Here is a 21,218-nt window from a genome sequence, read left to right as displayed (position 1 = left end):
TAGTATAGTAAATGGTGGTTCATTGACTTAAAGATATTTTTATGCTCTTGAGACACCAAGAATTAACTGTCATTCTGCAGGACTTCAGTGGGTGGTGAAACAAGTAATTATTTAAGCTAGCAGCAGTTGTGTGTCTTTATTTACCACATTAAGGCTGCAAATCATTTCTTAGCCAGTCTTGCCTGAGCCAGCTGCATTTATGTTGGATTTTTTTCCTTTGGTTGTTTGGGTTTTTTTGTGTTCTTATATTAGCTCTGAGCAATTGAGAGTTTAAAGGTGTTGCGTGCTGTGAAACTTAACTTTTTCAATATCTTTCCCCTTCCCCTTCTAATTCAGGGCTGTCTAATTTTGAGTGATGAACTGAACCATGCATCTCTAGTACTTGGGGCAAGACTGTCAGGAGCAGCTATTCGAATCTTTAAGCACAACAGTAAGTATCAAATGGTGGACATTGCCTTTCTGCTGCGTCTTCAGATCAGATGGAAACTCTTTTCTAATACTTACATGAAATCCCATTTCATGTAAGAAATCAGTTGCTGGTTACCTGAAAGGTCTGCTGCTGACTGCTGCTACTATTCAGTCATTTTGAGTTGGAAATTGTTTCATGTATTCAGTCTCAAATAGTAGGGCTTAGATCATTAAGATGGGCTGACTTGCATCTCTGCATGTGAATAACACCACATTGCTCTCTGGCAGGTTTACAGGCAGTGGTGTTCTAACGTAGCTTCTTGTTACCTGGTTAGCTCAGCACTGTCAAGCTCATCTAATAGTCCATGTCACGTAGTAACGTAGTCTTGTAGAGGTCTAGGTTATGATTTGAGGCAATAGGAAAGTTTTTAACTTTAGGATGAGATGCTAGCATGGTCCTACGTCTAGAGAACTTTAACAATAGAGATGTCATGGCTAAACTTGACAACTGTGTGCTCATACAGTGTAGCACAAAAGGGATTTCAGGACATGAAGCATTGATTAACTGCTACTTGTGTGTATTTTGAAAACAGATACTTAGAATTGTCATTTTGCTGGTTTCAGCTTCCTCCAAAGGAGGCGTTTTGTTTTTCAAATTAAAAAAAAAAGACTTTCTTCTTCTTAGTCTCAGTGACAGATACACTATCTTCCTAAGTCATGAAGTCACTACCTTCATTCTTCAGTTACTTATAACTCGTAATGCACTTTTTATGTTATCATTCTCTGAGATCACGTTGACTCTTCTTCCTTTGAAATCTCTGGTGGTGACAGCAAAGTTTGGGTGGCTCTAGTTCTTTTTCTTTCCTTGTCCTACCAGGTGGTAAACCCTTTACTGTGTTTCTTTGTTTATTGTTTATTGTGTTTATTTAGTCTTTCTTGCTTTCTTATTCTCTATTGTTTGAGTGCTTTTCCTTAAAGAAGTACAGAGAGTACTGGTAACACTTCATTATTTTTTTTTTTGGTCACCATTCTTCATCAGTCTTGAATGCAGTGCGTTTTGGTTGCTGGGCAAGATCACAAAAACTTTGCACTCATCTTCTGTGTTTATATAGGCATATTTCTGAAATTGTCCCATGTTCCAGAATTTTAGGGAGCGCTCACAGAAATATAGTCCTGGTTATTATATGAGAAGGACTTAGAAGCTCTGGCATTATAAGGAAGAACAGATGTGGGATTATAGGGTACAAACTAGCAGTGGTGAGCCTATGGGTTACTCTAGAAACTTTCTACGTGTTGGGGATCCATGAAAGAGAGTGGAATAGCAGATTAGAATCAGAAGGTAAAATGCAAGCAATAAAGTGCATGTATTCTTAGTACTATCTTGTTATGGTCTATGCTGCTTTAATTAATCTCATTTTTTCCAAGACACGAATGGCTTCACTCATTATTTTTAGAAATTTTCATTTTTTCCCTACTTCATTGTGTAGTTTGTCCTTTTTATTAAGGTTAGACTTGTTTTGCAATCCTTCTCTTCCTTGAAAGATTAGAGCAGAAGGCATTTACTCTAGTATTTTCCATAACTGCACTAAATTCATCCTTTTTTTCCATGGGGGAGATAACGGAGAAAGGGATTATTCCACTGTTTATTTGATCTTTGTCTTTTTTCTGATCACTATTTCTAACAGTTAAGTTGACCTGTTTTATTCTCTAATTTGTAGTCTAGTTCTACTTCATAAGCTCCACTTGCTGCTAAAATGGTTTTAGTCTATTGGTCATCTTTTTATGATTTATGAGGTTCTTTGTGCCCTTTTATTTGCTTGTTTCTTGCTCAACATTTTAGTTTTTATGGCTGGATTGCTGCTATCTCTGTTTCTTCCTCACGATTTTTTATCTTCAGGACTAATTTCACATGTATGCATTTGTTTATGTTACACTGTTAGGTGTACTTGGATTATGTCAAGTGTTTTTAGTCAAACCTAGTAAGGTTTCAGATTACATGTCTACTAACATCATCATCCATCTAGCTTCTGGTATGCTTAGCATTGTCATATTTCCTGCACTCATTCTCCCTTTTTCCTCCCTGTTTGTTTTTGTAGTTTCCCGTTCCACACCTTTTGTCTCTTTGTCTTTTAAACAGAAAATCCTTGTTCTTCACTTTGGTCAGTCTTCTACTTTGGCTGATTATCTTTGAGCTTGCTCCTTATTTCTATACCTAAAGACACTGTTGCCCCTTACATTCCTTTCTCTTTTCCTAGCAATGGTATGCCTTCCTCCACCCCGTATTCATTCTTCCTCTGCCCTCCTAGTCCTTCTTTGCAACTTGTGCTACTGCTTGTACTTTTAATTTAGGATGGTCAAATTCTGCATCAGAGTTTGTGTAATCACCCAGTCCCCCTGATCTCATCTATAGGCCTGCAGCTAGATGAAGCCTATGCTTACTGATTTATGTATGGTCTCTCTTCCATACGTAATCCATTTGTGTGTTTTTGGAGTGATGCTATCTTTTGTCATGTTAGAGCTCAAGCCAGAAGCTGTTTCAGTACCATTTAACAGTAATTTCTGGTGCAGATATGCGAAGCCTGGAGAAGCTGCTGAAAGATGCTATTGTGCATGGGCAACCTCGTACACGGAGGCCCTGGAAAAAAATTCTTATCTTGGTGGAAGGAATATACAGGTACAAACTATACTTCATATTCCTAAGACCCTCTGCATATGGTCTAGCTGCTTAGTGTTTGGGTTCCTTTGTCAAATCAAACTGAATATTATCACTTCACAGTTATTTCATGGATCTCTTATCTGAGGTTTAATTGAAGTATGTATGCTTCACATCCTAAACTTTTTGTTGCTAGTATGGTAGGTGCACCTGGTATTATCACAGTGCTCACCACGTCTAGATCAGGTTTTAGAAGTTAATCTAAATTGATATTCATATCAGAGCTGAGGTCTTAAATTGCTTGTCTGTTCCATTCTTACTGTGCTCAGTGGATGATGCTGATGTGAATGGAATTATGCAATGTGAAGGTTTTTTGTAAGTGTGTAGGAGTATGTAGTAGGTTTTGCTAATTGGCATTAAAATCATCAATGTGACTTTCAGCACAAAACAGTTCAAGACAATTCTTAGCCCTAGAAACAGTAAGCAAGTAGGATGTCAGATCAAAATATTGATGTTAGAGTGGAAGTAGAAAAGGGATAATTAATTTATTAAATTATCAGCAATGACATTCCTTTGCCTCTTATTGGTACTGCTACTGGTTTTTCAGTATGTCAGCATCCCAAAGAGGTTAAACAGGTAGTATATAGTTACCTGAGCAGTAGGTCCAAAGAGGACTTGTTTTTCAACTCTGCAGAAGAAAAATGCATATGGAAAGTTCTATGTGGTCACAATTAATAAGAGTAGAGAATAGAAATTTTAGTGATGTCTGACTCCGCAAAGAGAACCCCAACCATTAAGTCAACTCACAATTAATTTCTGTTTCTCAACAGTATGGAGGGATCCATAGTCCGTTTGCCTGAAGTGATTGCCCTTAAGAAGAAGTATAAATCCTATCTGTACCTTGATGAGGCTCATAGTATAGGTGCACTGGGTCCTACTGGTCGGGGTGTAGTGGAGTATTTTGGACTCAATCCTGAAGATGTGGATGTTATGATGGGAACGTTTACCAAAAGCTTTGGAGCTGCTGGAGGATACATCGGGGGCAAGAAGGTAAAAAGCTGAAAATGTTATGGCTGTTTGAGGCTGGTGTTGTAGTTCTTTATTAAGCATTTCCATGTTGATTTGTTTCTTAAATTGCCCTTATTGTCCATTTGTTTCATAATTTTACTTGCTGTCTAGTACAATGAAAGTCTGTTCAGTGCCATTGAGCCTAATCTAATAAAATACCTCATAATTCTGTAGTTTGCATGTCGTCAGGGGTGAGCTCAGTTTTGCAGAAAGTCTGGTTAAGAGTGTAGTATCTTAGGAACTGTTAGGAGCCAGGAAGCAGGAATTTCTCAATATTACTTTTAATGAAGAAGGAAGAATGCCAAAAGCTTGAGGTTTTTCAGCTCATTTGAAAAAAATCCATTTCTTAGCTTAGCGTAGTGGAGATGATTTCTTATGGATGTCAGAAGTTTGCTTTTGAAAAGACTTCTTCGTGTGTATGGGCACTGATTGTTTTGTATTGAAAGGTACTACTAGAACATACTGGCCTTTGTCAAACTGCTCCTTTTGGCAGGGATGATGTAGACAATTACATGTGTCCCTTCATATATCCTTGCATGTATATTACAGATGAGACTTATAGTAAACCTTTAATTCAGAGTAAAACTCCACTGTTTTCCTGTCAGGATGATAGTTGTTTAGATGCAAATAGTGATGTACTTCACTCCATCCGAATGGGGATGGGATTTGCAGAAGTTCTTTTCTGAGATTTTACTGCAACTGGCATAAAATGAGTCTGACATCTTAACCAGAACAAAGCACCATCTTATTCTTTTTCCAGAATTAGCAGGTAGCAGAATTAACTCCCTTGGTGTAAGGTGAAGCAGCCAGGAGTCCTTCATGTTTGCTTTTTAGGTACTCTTGTTTGTGGAATTACTTCAGAAGAGGCCTTAAATGCTCCTGCCCTGGGTTATTTCAGAATCCTTTTACAACTTCCTTTAATTTAACTCTGACTCCAGGCAGACAATACTATAAAACTGAATGATTCTGCCTCTTTATAATATATTCCCTGCTTGTGCTGTGGATGGGGCAATCTTAACAGTTTTATGATGGAATCTGTCGTGGCGTTTGTACTAGTTTTTGTGATATTTTACTGGAGTTGTCTCATCATTATGAAGGGTTTTGTTTCAACTAAACAACAAGCAATCTGGATCAATGGTATGTTTGTCTTTTGTAGGACCTGTCTTTACCCCCTAACCAATCTAGAGTGTATACTTAATTGGGAAGTGCAGGAGTGGTAGCCTAGATTCTTGCAATCTTAAAGAGATTTTATTTATACTGCAATAGTAAATGGGAGAAAGTAGTGTTTTGTAGCCTGTGCTCTGTTTGGTGATTTCTTTTATGGGGAAGCAATTATATTGAGCATGATACATAAGCATCTATGGATACTGCTCCCCACTATTTCACTTGTTTTATACTCCTATGATTATAATAAATGCTCTTGAAATAAGGGTTTGCACGCAATTTGAGTAGTGCAAGACACCTCGTTGCAACCTAATGCTGTTGTTGTTGCTAAGCAGATCTGTCATAGTCACTTATCTTCCATCAATGGATATTCTTGCCCTGGGGATATAATTATAGGTAGTCACATCTCTGCTGCTCACATCTCAGCTGTTCATTACTTATACTGTAAAATAAGTCCCTGAGCTATCTGTTCTTTTCCAGGACGTGCTGGAAGAGGTTTGTTGTAATGGCCTAACTTACTCTGTTGCTAAAGCATTCCTCTGGAGTGCTGAAAAAGCTGTGTCTGATGGCTTCTTGTGTTTTTCTAGGAGCTGATTGATTACCTCAGGACTCACTCTCACAGTGCTGTGTATGCAACATCACTATCACCTCCTGTTGTGGAGCAAATCATCACCTCCATGAAGTGCATTATGGGTGAAGATGGTACAACTTTTGGTGAGTCTTTGCAACATTAAGCACGTGGAAGAGGGCAGAGAAAATTCATTCAGCAAATACATTCATGATTGCCTGTAGGCTTACTATCCTACTTGGCATATCAGCATAATAAACGTGTAAAGTGTTTTCAGCTAAAGGTAAGTCATCCTAGGCTTACGCAGGAAAGTATTGTTTTGTATTGATTTTTTTGTTGTTGGTCTGTATGTAGCTTTTCTAGCTTTCCCCTCTTTTGTTCTTCTGTCCATTGTTATTTTCCCAACTCTTTAGAGTACTTCGTTGTATATTTTACAGTCTTGCTTGGTTACTGGAGCAGACAGTGGTTTCAGTTTTTCATCTGTAGCGTAGCTTGATGTTTTCACCTTGGTTAAAGTAAATGAGGACATTTTTAAAATCCCTTTTTAAATAAGGAGCTAGAGGCAGAATTCAAGATCAGAGGATTTAATACACTGACAAAGGTGTGTTCAGCTCTCTTGATTCAATTTTTTTTTTTTTCATGCTAGATAAGAAAGGGAAGATCTGTAGAATTCTTGATTCATGTAAAGTCCTAAAGCCAAATTTATGCAACTTGTTTGCTTCATAAGTAGAGGTTGTTTTTTTCAGGCATGAAATAAATAACTTACAAATCAGAAGGGCAGGCAGCCTTGAAACTGAAATTGTACAGCACTGTGCACATAGAGTACTTTTCCATCTTCATTGTTTCTTAAAACATTGTGAGCAGCTCACACAGCATGGCAGCATAGCTCACAGAGGATCTCTCAGTGGCTTTCAATTCAGATGCTCTTAATATATTTAAGCATTTGAATTCTCATTTACAGTAGTTTCAGGCATCCGGCCACAAGGTGGTGGTGTGTACTGACAAGTGGTATTTGCTTTTGAACTTGGATAACCTGGTCAGTTAACTTAACTGGTAACTCTTACAGTGGAAAAGTATACTGGTTAAATAACTTTAGAACCGAAGTTGTCCCTGTTAATGCCCTCAGAATGGACAATAAACTAATTTCAGACTACCTAAAAAGCTGTGCCAAAGTGCTGCATTTTGCATCTTAAAAATGACTGAGCTCTTCTTAACTAATGATGTGCTCAAGTGTCGATTGATTTGGGTTTCTTCCAATGGCGTAATGAAGTTGAAAAAAGAAATGTGAAACAGAAATCAGTTATAAACTATGCCATTTTTGCCCCTTTCTGAGGCTACAGGATAATATTCATTCAAGCTGTGATAAGGGAAGCAATGTCCATGGTCTGCCTTTCTCCTGCCATTATACCAGCAAGACCCATCCACACTGAAATCAGGAACCAGTCAGTTAAAGTAGCCTTAAAACTCAAAATACCTTTTTTTATTGTGTTGCTTAATATGCACATCAAGCTATATCCTAGTTTGGTGCATAGCACTGCCAATATTCCTAGCCACTCTTTCTACTGTAAAAAAAAAAGCTTATGGTGTTTGAAGGCTGGATCATTTCAAGGAAGCTTCTACTTCAGAATTATGATTAAGTTTTAGTGCTTTTTTTTGTAGAAGTGCTGGGAATAGCAACTGAGTAGCCTGTATAATCAATGAATATAAAGGTGTTATAATTATGAAATAAACAAGAGAATTTAGCTAAGCAGGTTATAATAACAAAAAGAGAATAGATAGAAAGCTTACCTGTGTCCTAGGTTCACTGCAAAACTCCAGAGGAGGGATCTCCAGAAGAGACCCTTCCCTACTGGCAGTCAGCTCTTACATGGGTCTAGGAGAGGCGCAGCCAGGCTCCACCCCTTCCAGCAGTACAGGTGAATTGCCTTCACCTGTGCTCCATGGCTGACTCATGGCTCACCTCAGGAGATCCATCAGAGGTTCAGGCTGTGATTTAGCAGTTCCCATACACTAGCCACAGTTCTGTCTGGTCAAAAAGGATTTCTCAGCTACAGCTCTAGTGAAAGCGTTAGTGTCTCTGTAATTATCTAACTCAGACTTTATCTAGCCTAAGTTCCTTACAGAATAATTCCTGCATGGAGTTGTGGAGTTGGTTTTTTTCCTTTTTTTTTTTTTTTTTTTTTTTGTGTGTGTGCGTGCAATGCTGTTTCCTAGTTAAGCTCTTTAACTTCTTTGAGGCTTTAAAGATAGTAGTACTTCATAGGATTTTCTGTGTATGAAATTAGCTAGTGTAATTGTGTGAATTGAACAGCGGCTTAGTGATAACATGACAAAGGCTTTTCCTTATTTAAGGGATTTGGCTGAAAAACTTGTGGTTTTGATTCTGTGGAATTGTGTTCGAGGGTCTGAAGAACTGCTGTCTGCATTTGGTTTGACCACAGAAGGTCTGGAGTAGTTCTGGAGAGTTGTTAACTGTGGAAGGCATGCAAGAAGTAGTGCTAAACTGGGAAACTGGGTTGCTGATAAGCATCTCTGAATAAACCAAGCATTACAAAAATGTAACTACTTTTAAATTAATCAAGCTGAACTAATGGATAAGGTGGACTGAGATAGGACAGTGGGTTTTCTCTGTTTTCCAAGGGTGCAGGAGGTGGAGCTGAATGAGAATGATAAACTGTTTGCTAGATCCAAACCTTGTTCATTCACAACTAACTCTTTTAATGGCTTCAGGAATGCTTGCTTGTAAAGTCTTTGTGGTTTCTTTATGTGCCTGTTTCTCTTCACCACTGCTAGTAAAAGTAACCATTGTCCGTGGCATCAAACCTTTGTGGAAACTGTGGTTTCAGATTAGGATGGTCTGTAACTGAGGAATATGTCATAGAAAGTAATTTGTTTTTATGGATAAAAGATTTTTGTGTATTACTTTGCAAAAATAAATTAAAATTCTCTTCTGTGTTTAGGACTATTTCTGAATTTAGTGAAACATCTAGAGGCTCTGAATTTTCAGTACAAGGTGTTGTAGTTACTAAAACCTTACATAACTATAAAAGAAAACATCTAGTTTCAGATCTTTCTAGCAAGCTGCCAGAGAATAAGCAAAGTATTTGTAATAGGCAGCACGCACAAAATACAGATGCTATGAAAAGATGAATTGCTGTTCACAGAGAATGTAGAACTGACAGTCTGCAAATATGCTGCCTGAACTGGGACAGCAGTGTCTTGTGTCTTGGATTCATTCAGTTCAAACTAATCTGTTAATTCCAGGTACTGTTGATGCATGTAAGTGACTGTCTGGACTCAGTCTCTGAAAGCAGTTACAGGAACACATTTGGACATAAATGCAAGCATATTACTTTGCCTTTCAGACAGACTGTAAAAAAAAAAAAAAAAAAATAAAAAAAAACAAAAAAAAAAAAAAAAAAAGTTTTTTAAAAAAAATGATGGTGGAGCCCTTTCTTGATTAAAAAATGTTCTTCCAATACTACTTCTGAAACTCCTCTACACTACTTGGTTACTGTAGTACATCTGTCCTATTTTATTTCTCATTATTTCTGTTACACTTGAAGACCAAGTAAATATGAAAGTAAAACATGCTTAACTTGTGATTACTTTGATAACTTTTTCAGCAGAACAGTCCTTAAGAGTGGTGAACATCTTAGGCATGTTAAATGTCTTCAGGGAGCTCTCCGGTCAGTGATAATGTACCACAGTCATTGTATTTGATTATGATATGTAGTAGAGTAGAGTGAGGAGAAGGGATGGAGAAAGCCTTTTCCACAGGTGGATTTTTGGTGCTGGTGTTCCAATTCAAAGTCATTATGACTGAGCCACATACAAGCAAGTGTTGCAGAAACTTGTCAGTGGCTCAAGGTGTGCTTCTCTGTCTCTCTGTTCAAGTCACAACGTTGAATAAGTTATGGCTGGTTTTATAGATGAACACATTTTCATAACAATGATAGTAACTGAAAGAAAAGCCATAAGCAGCTTTTTGGGAGTTCACAGTCAGTATACACTAAGATGACAAAATGATTCCTAGAATGGGGTTCTGAAAACTTGTAGGGCCACTGAATTCTTGCCATTCCCATGGTGTTTTGTTTATTTAAATTGACTGGGGAAGATGAGTCACCTGGTGGTTATCTCGGTACATTAGATATTGTTAGCTTATATGGTATTAAGTATTTAACCTGCCTTGGTGAATTTTTCAGACTCAATTGTTCTATTTGAAAGTTGACTTTTTGCTGTTACAAGCTCACTAGGACTGGGAATCTAGATATCTCCTTTTTTTTTGTAAGAGATAGTAATGTACCTTGTGCAACTGGGGCTCTGCTAGTATTGTTGGTTTTCAAGACCCAGCCTCTTTGTTGCCCTGATAATGTTGCATGGGGACAAATGAAGAAAAACACGTAAAGGAACAAGACATGGGTAAATTAAAACATGCAAGATGAAGCCAGTCTAGGGACTGGTTAACCTCTGTCAGAGATAAAATATAGTTTGTTCTCCTGCATATTAAAAACTGAATGTTTAATGTTTAAGTTTTAACTGTTAATAGCTTATAAAAGAGGTGAACTGCTTCTTTCCATGTCGATGGGTGTTAGTTCAGCAATAGTAGTTATGCATACAAGTTTACTGTCATGCATTTCATTGTCAGGAGGTAAGTATCCCATGCCTTATCAGTGCTATACTAAAATAGCATTTGTAGAATAAGTTATGGAGACACCTTCGACAAGATAGTGTTTCAAATTTGTGTGAATATTGGCTTCAGCACTGTATAGAAAACCAAGTTTACTATCTTATATAGCTCTAAAGTTTTAGACAATGGAGATGGAAGTATTGCAGTTTGTCTGAGCTGCTAAACTATCAAAAATGACTAACTTTTGAAGGCTAGCCAGTTAGCTGCGTCTAGTTTGATAGGTGTTTGTCATCTTAGCACCTTAAATTTGAGTAACTAGTAGTGTATCTGGTCAGTTTTAATAATTAAAAAAAAAAAAAACCAAACATGATTTGTGATCTTGCTGTTGTTGTATGCAGTGAATTTGAGTGAATTAGATTAAAAAAAAAAGTGTTAAACCAATTATTACCAACAGCAATTAGGATGTACAGCTGTGTTGGCAGGGAACTGTGAGCTGAACAGTTCAGAAGGCTGGATCATTGCTATGATTTTGATATACCCAGGAAGATACACATTGGAAACTAAACTAAGCCTGACCCCTGTAAATTCTAGGAGAGAAAAGACTGGAATTATACTGTATAGAGAGAAGAGACTGTATATTTAGTTAGGCCCTTGAGTGGGTATATGACTTCAGCTAAATCATCTGCCTTATCAGTAGGCTTCTTCAAGTCAGATATTCTGTAAACATTCCTCTTTTCCTTATGAAAATGATCCAGAAATATATGCAAATATACAATGTAAGCAGTGGCAAAGAAATGGCTCACATTATATTAGTTGATACAGAATTCTGAATAATGTATAGCATATTTGTAAATAAAGTTTATCTCTTGTCATTGGTAGCAGTAGACAAGCAAATGGAAGCCCTTCTGCTTGAAGGGGGAATAAATACTCCTTGTACAGGCTGAGGTTGAAAATGTTCAATTAGCATTAAAATCGTTTCGTTTGAATTTCCTCCAATAATGCACTTGTTAATGAGGTGTTAAATTATCACCTTGAGAACCCAGGTTCCAGTCAAAACTAATTTGAGCAAAGTGAAAACTTTTTTTGTTTCTACCCTTGAGAATCTCAAGCTGAGCTGGGAAAGGGTTGGAAAAACAAATACTCTAGGGGTTATAAAGAGAATTTCCTGCTTCTCTCCAGGGGACTGACAGCTTTAAACATCACTCTGTATTTGTGCTTCCAGCTGGGGATCTTTTAAATCCAGCTTGTTGCTGCATCCTTACCTCCCTCCCACTGTGCATGGCAAACCAAGAAAAATTGCTTTAACTTGAGCTGAGGAGGAGAAATCCTTCAGCTGCTGGTGCTTTGAAGATTGTTTAGAGGCATTAACAGAGCAGTTCCCATTGTTTTCTGCATTGGAATGTGAGATTCTTCAGTCCCACTTCTTTTGAACTTCAGTCAATATTGTGATGTTTGTGCAAGAGCTCGTAAAGCTTGATAACTCTGCATTTGCTTTGTTCTGGTAATATCCCAGTACATGCTATTTATGTTCCTATATCTACATAGCCTAAATATTGATCCATCATAGCAGAAATAGGACTAAGAACAGGGCTTTGCTGAAGTATTTTCATTTTCTTTCAGTTTGTTTGCTATGTTTGAATTGAAGTGTATGGCTTTCTTTTTCCTCTCAACTCTTGGTGTCACATTTCTACAGTCTGTCTGTAGAGTGCTGTTCATCCTGGGAAAGGAGGAAAGCAGTAAGCAGCAGCTTGCTGGCATATATTGTTGGCAGCAGAGTAACTAAAAATGTTGTTAGTCTGTGAATGTCAAAGTAAAGCATTTGAAAGGAAGTAATCACAAGTAAGGTCACGTGCCCTCTTTTGGCTAATGAGGAAATTGGGTTCGTGATTCACAGTAGTTTACAGCAAAATTGGTTTGTTTCTGTTTTTAATACCTGAATGACCCACGTAAACACAGTTTCCTATCATCAGTCCTGGCAACTGCAGCAATTTTCTTTGTAGAAAAGTTAATACTAGTATTACAGTGTTTGCAATTACAGGCACGTGGCAAAACTTTTTTCTGTGAAGTACATTTAAGGCCATTTCAATTCAGAGATTACAGGGAAAAAATAGATAAATTAACAGGTTTTTTTGATGTATTAGTGAAATTGAAGGATTGTTTGAAGGCTGGCATAGGGGGCTTTGGAAAGATATTATAGTAAGACCTTTCCTAAGGTTACAAATGCTCAATTACTTCCCTTCTTGTTTGAGAGTAGGTTAACATGCAAATATGAGGCCTATGTAGTCCATAGGTATTTTTATTTTTCCCTATAGTAATGTCTGATGTGGAGTGGACTGGAGCCTTTTTCTCTATGATATTCTCTATGTAGATCAGATTTGTTAAACATTAGCACAATTTTTTTGAAAAGATGGTTTATAGTACAGATATTTTTTTTGTATATTCCTGGATGAAAAATATGTGGCTTTCTACACTATTTCTATTTCTGTAATGTATGTAGAGAATATCTATGCTTCGTAATATAGGGTGAGTTCCAGCACGGCAGCAGTAATGCAAACAACATATAGCTATTGTTTGTTTTTTCTCTTTGAGGAGGATGGCTTCAGAAGAGATTTTTTAACTACTAATGTGAATGAGCTTTAGAGATGAAATTATTTCTTAGAATGCTGTCGTTCTTGTTTTTCTCAGACTTAAGGTGACTCTGAATACATGTTCTATACTGAATATATCCTTACTTTTTGACTATAGCTGTCTTTAAAATGTGGAAGTGGGCTTAGTGGCTGATCTTACGCCTGATATTCAGCTGGAGGTGATAGTCTGTATGTTTCTGTGTAGCATTTTATGACATTTGGCAATGAATAAAGGAAGGTAGTATGTTAGGTTAAACTATTCACAACTCATCCTGGTTTAAAAAAAAAAAAAAAAGCAGAACATGAAGAGACAATATGTTTGATCATCTTCTCTTGCACTATAATGGCACCCTTCTTATGCTGGTGTTAAAAATCCCAAAGCATAATTAGCTTTGGTATTAATTTCCATTGTAGAAAAACAGTATGCACAAAACAGATGGTAGATATAGTTTGCACTCGTTGCTATGTTGTAACGCTACTGAACTGTCTCCATGGAAGTCTATTATAAACATCCTTTATATAACATGCTTTGTCAAAGCTTGCACATTCCTTAGCTTGTAAAGAAGTGTGGTGTTTTTATGTGTTCCTGATGTTCTTTCTCTCTGGTGACTTCCAATTGGCCTGCCAACTTACTTGTATTGTACCAAGGTTTGAATATGTTTATTTCTCTCTTCACTGGTGCTTTGTCTTATTCACAGGATTAAGAGCAAAGATACATGCATTTTAAGTTCCAGTGTACTGTAGCAAAAACAAAATTGAGTTCTATTTTTTTATTTTTTCCTTTGGGAGGTTAAGTTTCACTGATACTGTATTTTTCATTTTCTTCCTCCTCTTTGCAGTAGAGGCATCATGGTTAGTTCAGAAGAACAGTCTGAGCACACATTTCTTCTCATCAAGGCACAAGAATAGCTGTCAAGTAGGATATTTGCAACTGTCTTAGCAATGGCTGTGAATGTTATTCTTGGGACTCTGCATTTGTGAGAATGCACAACTTGAGTCAGTAGCAGTACCACCAATCTCACAAATCCTTTCAGAAGTTAACATACAAAGTCAGATAATATGTGTACTCAGGCAACACAAACTTAACTTGTTTGTTCTGGAGTGATACTCTAAATCTCATTATTTAAAATTATTGATCCATCTGATCAAATGCATTTTATATTGAACTTCAAAATAAAGAGGACTGCAAATCATAATTATTAAGATGCAATGAATTTTATGCATGTCACGGGTGTGTAACCAGATTCAGCTAACAAAGCACATTAAGCACAAACAGTTAAACAGTGCCCATCCGTGGAAGTGTTTAAGACCAGCTTGCATGGGACCCTGGGCAATCTGATCTAGTACTTGATCTAGCAGTTGGCAACCCTGCCTGTGGCAGGGGGTAGAGCTTGATAATATTTGAGCTCCTTTCCAACCCAAGCTGTTCTTTGATTTTATGAATTCACGGTAAGCATAAATGAAGAATGTGAGGTGTTTTTCCTTCAGTGTGTGAATTTCAATAAAGACTGAAAAACCTTTATAAAACTGAGGAGACGGTATTTCTAGGTGTACCTGTTTTTGATCTGGTATAATATTGTAGTTACTGTTGAAGTAAAACAGCACATACAGGCTAGACTTAATTCTGGTAGCTGTTAAATAACCAGTTGCAACAGTAACCTTGTCAGCAGAAAGTCCTTTCCAGAGTCTTAAATAAACAAAAACACATTTACTTTATACCAGAGAAAAGTCTCTGTTATGTTCTCCTATCTAATGAGAATAAGTTCTTGGAATAAATACAAGTCATTGGCTTTACATTTGAGGATGAAATGGTTCTTTGAGTTAACTCAAATAGGTAACTTACATTGATACGTATCTACTATCTGGCAATTCCTGTGTTTAAAATCAGTGTGCTGCTGACAATAAATAATGTATTTTAATTTGTATCCTCTTATATAAAATAAAAGCTCACATGAATACGGGATTGTTCTGAGTTTCCTAAACAGAAGAGCTGCACATTTTGTTTTTGTCTTTTTTCTTAGTGCTAAAACTGTGTAATTCAGTCTTTTGCAAAGCAATGCTTACCTCATGGTAATTTAGGTTCAGATCAAACTCTGGTATGTGAAGTCTGTTTAGCTGTTGTCCTTAAACATTGTCTATAGCATCACATTTTGTGTTGGCCCAAGTATTTCCAAGTTTTGACAGAGAAATCAAACAGAAGGGAATGTATGTCCCGCTGAATAATCCTTCTCTAGGTAATCCTGCAGACTTCAAAGACAGTTTGAGGTCAGCAAATATCTCCTTTCATTAGCATACAGGGAGTCTGAGATGCTAATCACTCTGTATCCCTGTTGTGTGTCACTTTCTTATCTATATAGAAATAAAAGGCAGCTTTTTAAAATCAGGAGAGGGGAAAAAAAAGCACTGTAGCTCATATATTAAGTCTTATGAATACTGCTACAAAGTCAATGGTACTTAATTTTTTTTTTTTTTTTTAAGACTTAAAAATGTAAAAACATATTCTGTTGAATTCTTCACAGCTGGAGTAGGCAGTTGGTGTCCCTTTAGATGTGAACTTCAGAGGACTGTATGGTGCCTTAGAACAAAGAAATTATTTTGAAATTTGACACTTGAACTGGATGATCTTGGAGATTTCTTCCATCCTTGCTGATTCAATGAAATAGTCCCATGAAAAAAGCTCTAGACTTGGTGGCCCGATAATCTCTTCAGCAATGTGAGAACAAATGTGTGGAAGGAGAAAATATTATGGGCAACGGGTCAGCTGATGCATCATATTTGAGGGCACAAAAAACATGAGCTTCACTGACTAGTATGTTACATGTCTCAAATGCCAAACTGGCATAGGAATTATCCAGGTATTATGACAGCTGAAATGTTTCCATATCAAATTACAAGTAATCCTGTCTTTTGTACCAAAGAGTGGTGGTCTTCCTATTTTGGAGTGGTATTTTAAAATGTGAAATGTGAAAAAATACATCTACTAATTTCAAGGATGAATTGTAGGCTGTTTTGGTGGGTTGCTTTTTGTTTTTGTGTGTCACGATCCTGAAGGTATCTTCTATTTTTTGAGAATTGTAGCTTGCATAAGTTTTGCAGACAAATGGAGCCTTTAAAAAATTTGGACTCCCAAGAACTGAAGTTCACGGGACATAGGTCGGTAAAATTGACTGTGAACTGTTACATTTTTTCTGTTGTTTAATATAATGGCATCTCAATGCAAATATCAGTCTGCTTGTATGGCAGGATGGATTGGGGTTTTTCAATTAATAATGAGTTAGTTGCTGTCTTTAGAAATTTCAGGTTAATTAGGAAATGCAAGCTAAAAGGAAGAATAGCAATAAAACCTGTAGCAAAACTATTTAATACAGCAGAGTTGGAGAAAACAACATAGTACAAAAGAATTACAGTGTAAATGATTCATTATTAAGGTAAGATGATGCAGTTAGCATGTGATTGAAAACAAACGATGTCCCTTACCTTGTGTGTTCCTGTATACACCCAGTAGGAGTTGCCACACACTCTTCTGTGTATTCTTAGGGATAGCCTGCAAAATCTTCATTGGAAGCTACTGCAAAGGTGCAAGCAATGCTCAAACTCTAAGTTAGTCATAGTAGAAACAGAAACATACATCTATTTTTAGTGAAGCTTATTTGTTGACTGTGTTGTCATGGCCTCACAGCATACGTTCATTAATTAAGAACTATAGAGTCTTTACTGTCCCTAAGGTAAGAACTATCCTTGCCTGTACACAAAGAGGAGGCAATTTCTTTTTTCCCTGTAAATTTTTTGTTCACGTGCATAATTGCTTCTTAGAGGACTGAGAGATGTTGTGTATTATCTCATCCCCACACACACCCTTTTTTTTTTTATTTTTTTATTTTTTGAGTTGTAGTGTTCTGAGTGGCCAGCCTCTAGCTACTGGTGGAGGTAAAAGCAGAAATGTGCATCAGTTGTGTGCAAAGTCACCTCTTCAATTTTGGGCTTTTTCCTCCTCTGTTTTTTTGTGCATTTTTTTTCTTCAAAGGCTGTAATTTATATGTGTTAATTTGATCTTGTTTACAGGATCATTTGAGAGTAAATAGAGCTAAACTGTCTTTTAATTACACTTTCAACAGACTTTGCTTGTTGCCATTCTAGAATTAGAACTACATGAATGTTTCCATTCTATTTTGTTCTATGCATTTCCTGGAAATGGTCAAACTTTGGCATGTGGTTCCCCTTTCTTTTCCTGAGCCTGACACTTACTCTAGCTTTCCAAGATGAACAAAACATTCCTGTGTTATGAAAAGAGGATGTGTTTCTTAATCACTGCATGGAATATATACTATTGAAAGAAGGGGAGAACAAAAGTAAAAAATTTAGCTTGGAAGCAGATTCGGAAATGTTTTGTTCAAGTAATTATTGCTTTTTATTTGGCAGAGTTTGAAGTTCTAGCGTGATACAGTCTGTAAAAAAAATCATCCAGTCTCTTATTTTGTTCAAAGAGAAGGTACTATTTGTGTTATTACTTAGTTATTCTTCAAGTTCTAGTTCTCTGAATTATTTGAATGTAGTTAGGATGTGCTTCTAGATGTGTTAGTGGAATGCCAACTAGTGGTGTTTTCATCCAAAAGAGGTGGAAAGCTGCTCGTCCTTCTCCAATTAATTTTGTTAGCTAGCCTCTAGTTCTATGTTTAAGAACTCTTGCATACTAGTTCTCAGAGAATACAGGTTGCTATTCCTGCTTTCAAAATGCAACACTGTGGAGAAGAGGTACATAACCAGGACAGTGATAATCTACTGTGGTTTATTTAAACTTCAATCTATGTCATGGACTGTTTAATGAAGTACATCTAACCTTCTGTAAGACTTGTTATGGAGGAAGTTGAGGTAAATAGCTTTTAAAGATAATTCAAAATGTCTCTCTAGGTTTTTTTTGTTGTTTGTAATTGTATATCACCAGTGTCCTTCATGAGAGAATTGAGTTATGCTTTTCAAAAAGTGATCTCCTTCACTTCTGTGAGTCTAGTGAACCCTGGAGCTGCACAGTAGGAGCCTGACAGACTGGAAGTTGCTTTAAACAGCTTTGGGTTTTTATTGAAAACACTGTCCTTGGTTCAAAGGGAAGGTGATTATTCTGCCCTAGAGTGACAGCTGCCCTTTTATTGACAGCATACCATCTGGTTGTGGTAAATTATATGACTCTGGCAGGGCTGCAGCTTTTTGGTAGCAGTGGGTGACTTAGATGCTTCGTGTCAAGATTGATGGAAAATAAATGAATATTGTTTATGGTAATGATTTATTCCCCTGTTGCTGGGCACAAAGCTTTTTGCTTCTTTTAGCGTCTGTTAAACATACTTCTACGAGGGGAGGGGGAGAAATAGAAAGCAAGATGGTGCATGGGGTTTTCCAGCAGCGAATTCTTGCTGCAGGTTCAGTTCCTTTAATCTATTGAGATAGAGCTTGAATAACTGGTAGTGAAAATCCTGGGTGCTTCACTTGTAATTGGCACCATTTATTGTCCTTTACCACCCTAGGACTATTAACGTAGTAAGGAAAGTGCGTATTGTTAAAGGGTTTTTCCTCAAGGAGTGCTAGTATTTAAACTTGTTGGTTGCTGTAGCTTCAGGGAGGTAGGTTCTTTTTCTGAAAACTTGCCAAGTAGTGAATTTGCATCTATAAGTAAAAGGTAAGAGTGATGTTAGATAGCTTGTTAGCTAATTCATCCTCCTGGCTACAACTGCTTTTTGCTGCCCCAGCCAAAGTGTTATTTCTTCTAATCTGCCTAATTTCATGATGTGCTCTGGCAAAAAAAAAAAAAAAAAAAAAAAGTCTGAGCCAAAGATGATTGTTAAACAAATGTCTGCGTGGGTCTTGGGGAAGAGAAGCAGCTTTGATTCTTACATGTAAATTACAGCTCCCCTCTAAGATGGGGTTAAATAATTGCAAATGGAACACGTTGAATGTGAGACATACTGTACTGTATGATTTGTTGAGGATGTTGGATGGTCTCCACTTCCAAATTTTAATCTTAGTTCAGAACATGATGATTTTTTTGTCACGGATTATAACTTCTGCTTCAGAAACCCCCTCTGTTTACTGTTTGTATTTGCTTTTTGTAATAATCACATCAACGCTATGTTGAAGCCTTTTCTTGCCAGGGTATGTTGATGCCTTTTGTGAGGCTAATTGCTGCAGAGAAAAGTGTCATCAGCCAGTTCTGCAAAGCATTTCAGGGTTTTCTTCACTTGGCAAAGGTAGTGGTAGTAATGCTCGTTACCAGTTCTTACTTTTCTACCACTTCTATTTTTAGAGCTGGAATTCTTGCAGTTATGTTTGCACAGGGTAGCATGAATAACATTTATCTTAGATTTAGATGTAAAGAGAAAACACTTTGAACTTTGCTTTGCTATGCTTGTTATTTCTGTGGCTAAGCAGTTTGGACATTCATGGCGGGATTGGCTGCAGGTTAAAATAACTGGAGCCATGTTAAGTTGTAACTAAAATTCAGCCAAGCATTTTACTCATAATGAGCAAAGTGCCCTGGCAACTTTGACTTGCTTTTTGGCTGCCAAGATATATAAGAAACGGATGTGTGTTATTTTGGGGTTTAGCAGCGTTGGTCTGCATCTTTTGTGGGCAAAATACCTCAGCAGCTTAAATCCATTTGGGGTAGATGGCTCATGTCACTTGTGCGCCATGTTGATGAATAAAAAGTTGCAGCATACTTATTACTAGTTTGTCAAAAAGAAAGACTTCAAATGTCATCATCTGTTGTGGAAGCTGGCTAAGAGTGCAAGATGGAAAGGAGTTAACATAGGTAACTGCAGATGTTTTCTGTATCTAGTAAATGATAGGTTTTGGATAATTTTGAGATTTATCAAAGAGAATAGAGTAGGAATTCCTGGAAATTGAAATTTAAGGTTGTTCAAACGCTGGAACTAGGCTAAGTCATAGAGGTTGTGGAATCTCCATCTAGGACAACAGTCAAAACCCAACTGGTTATTGTCCTGAGCGGCCTGCTGTAGCTGACCCTGCTTGGCTTAAACCTTAACTTAAATCTACTCTTTTTCAGTTTAAAACCATTACTCAACGTTCTGTATTTGTACAGAACATATCTTTGTTTAAAAAAAACAACACCTCACTTCATCCTTATTACAAACCCTCTTTACTTATTGAAAGACTACAGTGAAGTCGTCCCAGAGCCTTCTCTTCTCCATGTTAAAAAACTTCAGCTCTTTCAGCCTCTCTTCATAGGGAAGGTGCTCCAGCCCTTTGATCATCTTCAAGGGCCTTCCTTTGAACCCTCTCCAGCAGGTCCACGTCCATCTTAAGTTGGAGCAGAACATAACCACAAAACTGAACATAGTACTCCAGGTAAGGTCTACAAAGAGTGGAGCAGAAGGAAGGCATCACCTCCCTCAAGCTGCTGGTTACACTCTTTATGTTGCCCAGGATATGACAGGCTTTCTGGGTTGCGAGCATGCATTACCAGCTCTTGTCCAATTTTTCATTCAGCAGTACCCCCAAGTTGATTCTTGTCAGAATCGCTCTCAATCTATTAATGCCCAGCCTGTATTCATGCCCGAGGTTGCCCCAGTGCAGGTACAGCACTTTGTGCTTGACTTTATTGATGGGTCCACTTCTCAAGCACATCCATGTCCCTCTGGATGGCATCCTTTCCTTTGACTTTCGACCAAGCGAATACATTATCTTCTTGCATTTCTTGTTTAAGCCTTCTACTTCAGGACCAAACCTTTTCTTCCCACAATGGAGAATAAGGAAGTTCTCTCCAAGACATCAGTTCATTAGTGGCTACAGTCTGTATACTGATTATTGGGACCAGCTACTGCAGATTCTCCTCTAGGAGTGGAAGCATACTTTGGTAAAACATTCTGACATAACCTGAGCTAAATAAGGCTGTCTTTCTGACACTTGTAGGTCAGTCACCTCATGTTTCAGTTGCAGCTTAATCAAAATCTGTCACTGAGGCATCTGGTAATGATGGTATGTTTGTTAAAGCAGCCCTTCATTCACATACTTCTTAATGACTTGGACCCACTTTTGGCTAATTGCAGTGACAGGGAGTCATTCTTCCCTGTGGATTTTTTTGATGTACCA

General features: G+C 37.4%; 1 protein-coding gene across 1 annotated transcript in view; it reads left to right on the top strand.

The window, feature by feature from the left end:
- The window catches only part of SPTLC2 (serine palmitoyltransferase long chain base subunit 2), a 60,560-nt gene that overhangs the window by 20,491 nt on the left and 18,851 nt on the right, over positions 1-21,218 (top strand). Inside the window, exons 6-9 of the mRNA XM_042814255.1 lie at positions 337-430; positions 2,977-3,082; positions 3,892-4,111; positions 5,881-6,007. Of these exons, the coding sequence (XP_042670189.1) occupies positions 337-430; positions 2,977-3,082; positions 3,892-4,111; positions 5,881-6,007 (547 nt within the window). The remainder of the gene's footprint in view (positions 1-336; positions 431-2,976; positions 3,083-3,891; positions 4,112-5,880; positions 6,008-21,218) is intronic.

This window comes from Centrocercus urophasianus, unplaced genomic scaffold (genome assembly GCF_019232065.1).
Source record: "Centrocercus urophasianus isolate 14NV4802_14NV808 unplaced genomic scaffold, USGS_Curo_1.0 seq_14, whole genome shotgun sequence".
Classification (NCBI taxonomy): domain Eukaryota; kingdom Metazoa; phylum Chordata; class Aves; order Galliformes; family Phasianidae; genus Centrocercus; species Centrocercus urophasianus.
Note: the sequence above shows the minus strand (reverse complement) of the source record. Positions and strands in the feature narration are given on the sequence as shown.